Source organism: Stegastes partitus, unplaced genomic scaffold (genome assembly GCF_000690725.1).
Source record: "Stegastes partitus isolate 25-593 unplaced genomic scaffold, Stegastes_partitus-1.0.2 Scaffold39, whole genome shotgun sequence".
NCBI lineage: Eukaryota > Metazoa > Chordata > Actinopteri > Pomacentridae > Stegastes > Stegastes partitus.
The window spans coordinates 988889-993114 of record NW_007577770.1 but is presented as its reverse complement, the minus strand read 5'-3'; the positions used below and the strand labels follow the sequence as shown (position 1 = coordinate 993114).

At 40.3% G+C, this 4226-nt stretch overlaps 1 protein-coding gene across 1 annotated transcript in view; it reads left to right on the top strand.

The window, feature by feature from the left end:
• Positions 1 to 1583, top strand: part of trmt112 (tRNA methyltransferase activator subunit 11-2) — a 17087-nt gene extending 15504 nt beyond the window's left edge. Inside the window, exon 4 of the mRNA XM_008304258.1 lies at positions 1152 to 1583. Coding sequence (XP_008302480.1) covers positions 1152 to 1253 — 102 coding nt within the window. The 3' untranslated portion in view covers positions 1254 to 1583. The remainder of the gene's footprint in view (positions 1 to 1151) is intronic.
• Positions 1584 to 4226: the final 2643 nt, after the last annotated feature.

Below are 4226 nucleotides of genomic sequence, written 5' to 3'. Positions count from 1 at the left end.
TTCTCCACCGCTGCCTCCTCCGTCTGGAACTCTCCCCAAACACATCAGAGATTGATGCATCGACCGATCTGTGTTGAAATCACTGCTCAAAACCCAACTTTTCAGAGCTGATTTTAATGTGTGATTGTCTTGTGGTATGTTCATTTTGTTTGTTGTTGTCAAAATTCATGTGAAGTGTCTTAAGTCCCTCAGGGAAACTAAGCAAATTAAGTCAAATAATGTTGTTTATATCCAAGCTCCTATGAACTGTACTAAGATGCGCAGCTGTTACTGCAACTTGTGCAACAAAAAAAAAAAAAGAATGGCTGCAAAAGGGTGAATCTATTTTTCCAAGCATCACAACCCAGCAAAACAACTTTTTCCTTTTAATGTATTCAGTACAATACCATTTGGAAAGTCTAGAAAAGTAGTGGGATTATTTTATTTCATGTGGGCGGGGAGCCAAGAGAATGTCAGCCGGTTCAGCTGGCGGGAATCTTTGTTCACTCGGTGGGCCGAGAAGGATGCTGAATCTCTGTGGGCCCTAAACTGTAAAAGCTTGTGGAACATTCGAGTATCTCATGGAAAGAAGCTTGGAAATCTTTTTTTTTTTTTTTGGCGTATGCACAACTAAGCAACTTTAATTCAAATCACTGACACACCTTCTCTGATCCACCACTGAGTTGTGCTTACCAAGCCCGTGTAATACATTTTACTCCTCTGTCTCCCAGTTTGTCACACAAGAAGAGAACCCCAAATTTTGTAGCAATACTTTCTGGCATGCCAGAGGGTGATGACGTGTCTCAGGCTGCTCTGACTTGAGCAGCGATGTGGCTGCAATATGGTTTTTTGTTTTTTTTTCCAATCTCAGCTTAAAAGTTTGTCTGGGCCAAGAAAATCCTTGTAGTCTGAGCTTTACTTTATGCAGTGTTTGCTTTGTTTCAGCAGTGGGATGTGTTTCCAGAGTGTGAGAGGCAGTGTGAGATATCACTGTGCTCACTTTTACATGTGGCATTATAGTTTCACTTAACTGAAACTAAGAGACAGAAAGCAAACTATACAAACCAGCCTCAAACTGAAAGTAAAGTGAAAGCGTTTCCATATGCTGCGTTGTGCTCCATGGGGACATCTAGTGGCGGGTCTAACACCTTGCGTCTGTGTTTGTGTTGCAGGTGGAGGTGATGGAGGGCTGCCTACAGTGCCCTGAATCAGGACGAGAGTTTCCCATCTCCAAAGGAATCCCCAACATGTTGCTGAACGAAGACGAGGTGTAGACAGCCTCTCTGTGGTTTTCATTCGCAACCTTCCTCCCCCCCAAACTGTCACTCTGATGGGACTGTGTGTGTTCAGAGAGAAGAAGGAGGTCGGACTCTGGTTTGAGTTAGTGCCATGAGAAAACGGGCCACACTGTTTGGTTGATTGTAGTTATGACATTTTAAATGGGTGATTGCTGCCAGCCGAGGGAAAAGATTTGACGAATAGCAGATGGAAATGTTCCCCGAGAGTAACCCCCGGTGGTTTAATCTGTATTTATTTTTGTAACTGTTTGGCTATTTTCTTTTTCTTTTTCAATAAAACTGTCCAGATTTTCATGACAGCCAAAACCGTTAGGTTTTTGTGGAAAATATGGATTCACTTATATTACAGATTTGGTAAAGTATAACCCCTGAGAGGCAGGCTCTGAACCCCATCTCGCCCTCTCTCAGGGTTTAAGAAAGTGCTGAGGGCCAGATGACGTGGCAGTGGCTTGCCTATATTTGGCTTTGAGGAAAAAGAGGCAGAAAAAGCAGCAAGGCTAGAAGTTGTTTTTGAGGAAGTCCTTTTCTTTTTTTTCCTCTTAAAGCCACACATTACTGCTCTCTCACACACACACACACACACACGACACCCCACCTGGGCGGGCTCCTGTGATCTGTGATGCCCCACGGTGTGTCTGAGCTGTTTAGATTGCTCACAAAAAGTGCTGAGGTCCATGTTGACAAATTAAGCGTCTTTCCAATCATTTTTGGGTGTCTGAGACGAAGCAGCAGCAGTCAAGTTGGAACAGGAGCCTGTTTGTTCGCAGGCGGTGTTATCATTTTTAGAAACCTTGCCAGGACAGACGATGAAGGGGGGTTTGCCCTGACCAGAAGCCTAGAGGCAGCCTGAGTCTCTCCTACCTTTCCCTTCTACTTACAGCAATTACAGGCCTGCACCCGCAACTATAATAACGGTATAATGGGATGGCAGCAGAGCAGCAATAAAAGCCGCCCCTGACAGATTAACAGTCCTCTCCAAGTTCTGAGCTGTAATTAACAATGAGACCGGAGAGGAACAGAGAGAAAAGAAAGGAGCTAGATTGAAAGCTTGGAAAGATAAAGATAAAGTGAAGGGATGGGCTGTCTTTAGAGTGATTTAATAAAATTAGGAAAAGCCTTTAATTGTCAGCATGGACGAGTCAGAGCTAGAGCCATGCTAGAGCTGCATTTTGAAATCTCTGGAATGGATTTCTTATTTCCACAGTTTCCATGTGATCATTTTAATGTTACATAAATATTGAAAATAGAGGGTGTTTTTTTTCTTTTTTCTTTTCTTTTTTTAAAAACCCATTTTGGAAAATATCACTGTCATCTGTGCAACAAAAATGAACCTTACTAAAGACAACAAACTGTTAGCTTCAGTTAGCTTAGCAATAAGACTGAAAACAATACACTGGCTCTGTCCAAAGGTTAAAAAAAAAAAATTCTACCAACAATAAACAACAAAAAGCTGCAATTCTACATGTTTTTTCTCATATTTTGGACATACACAAAAATATCAATAAAATCACAAGTTTACATGTCAAATGTAAATCAACATATAAAACTAATTTTTTGAAGAATTAAATTTCCTTTTTCATAAGAAATTATTAATTTTAACATGAAAGGACATAAAACATTAAGAAATGTATTGTATTGTCATTTCACACATTTAATTTTTTAATTTAGTTAAAGAAACTCAAGTTCAATTTAATATTGTAAATATACTTCTGAAATTAGATAAAAGTAGTGACAGGTGACAAAAAGAAAAATATCGCTGTTTTTAAGAAAAGTAAATACAATTTTTGTTGTCATTCATTATTCATGTCTCTCCCTCCCTCTCTCTCTCTCTCTCTATATATATATATACACACACACACACACACATATATATCATATGGTAACTCCATTTTTATACATGTAAAGATGTTTTTTTAAAAAGCCCAAAGTACACATAATCGCATGTAAAATTAAAGGTAGAAAGTGCATTTTATTTATGTGACATTGCTGTGTTTTTATGAGCTGGTCATTTTCTGGTATTTGTTGGCATCTTAACTGCTTGAATATTATCTGCATGTTTTTTAACAGTTTTTTTTTTTTTTAAAGAGTGCACCAGAAACTCTAAAGCTCACTAATTAACACGCCATATATCATTTCATTTAACCACACACTCACACACACAGATTATAAAGTGCAGTTCACACTTTTATGAGGAGTTCTGTGTTGGACTATTTCTTGGCTCTCAACTGGTTGCCAGGCAACGGGCCCAGCCAAGAAAATGTCGGCTGCTACACTAACTTCTGTGACCAAGGTAAATAGTCAAATAGTCTTATTACAGCGCAATTTTGAGGCACAGGAAGGTCCTAATTTCTGACATTTATACTTAAATTTCTCTCCTCGCCTTTAACAATTTTTTTTTAAAGGAACACAAAAATTCATCTTCTAGGAATCAACAAGTAGCTAGCTAACAGTAAAGATCACTGTTTATGGCACTTCAGGACTTCAGAAACTCATCTTACTGTCTCTTGACAGTGATGACTCCTTTTAAAAAGCAAAATATTTTGTTTACACTTGGCACATGTTAAACAAGATATAAAGTGTTTTTTTTTTAAAGTTCTACAGGAGTGGTAGGCAGCAGGCTAGCTGTCACCAACTGTTTTCAGTGTTTGTGCTAGGCTAAGCTAAGCTAACCTGCCGCTGGCTGCTATAAGCCCATCGGGAGATGTTTACCTGCGGATGGAGGGCGGTGCGAGCATTTTTGTGGGGGAAATAATTGCAAAATGCGCAGCTATGTGTGTGAGCCTCTGGTGAGAGGAAGATCACCCACTCCCTGCACTCTGGTGGCATCCCGCCCCACCACCACCACCACCTCTCCACCTCCTCCCTCCCTCCCTCCTGCAGACTCTCTCTGTCTGGAGCTCTGTGCGTCTCACAGAGGAGCCGCACAATAATGGAGTCACATCATGCAGC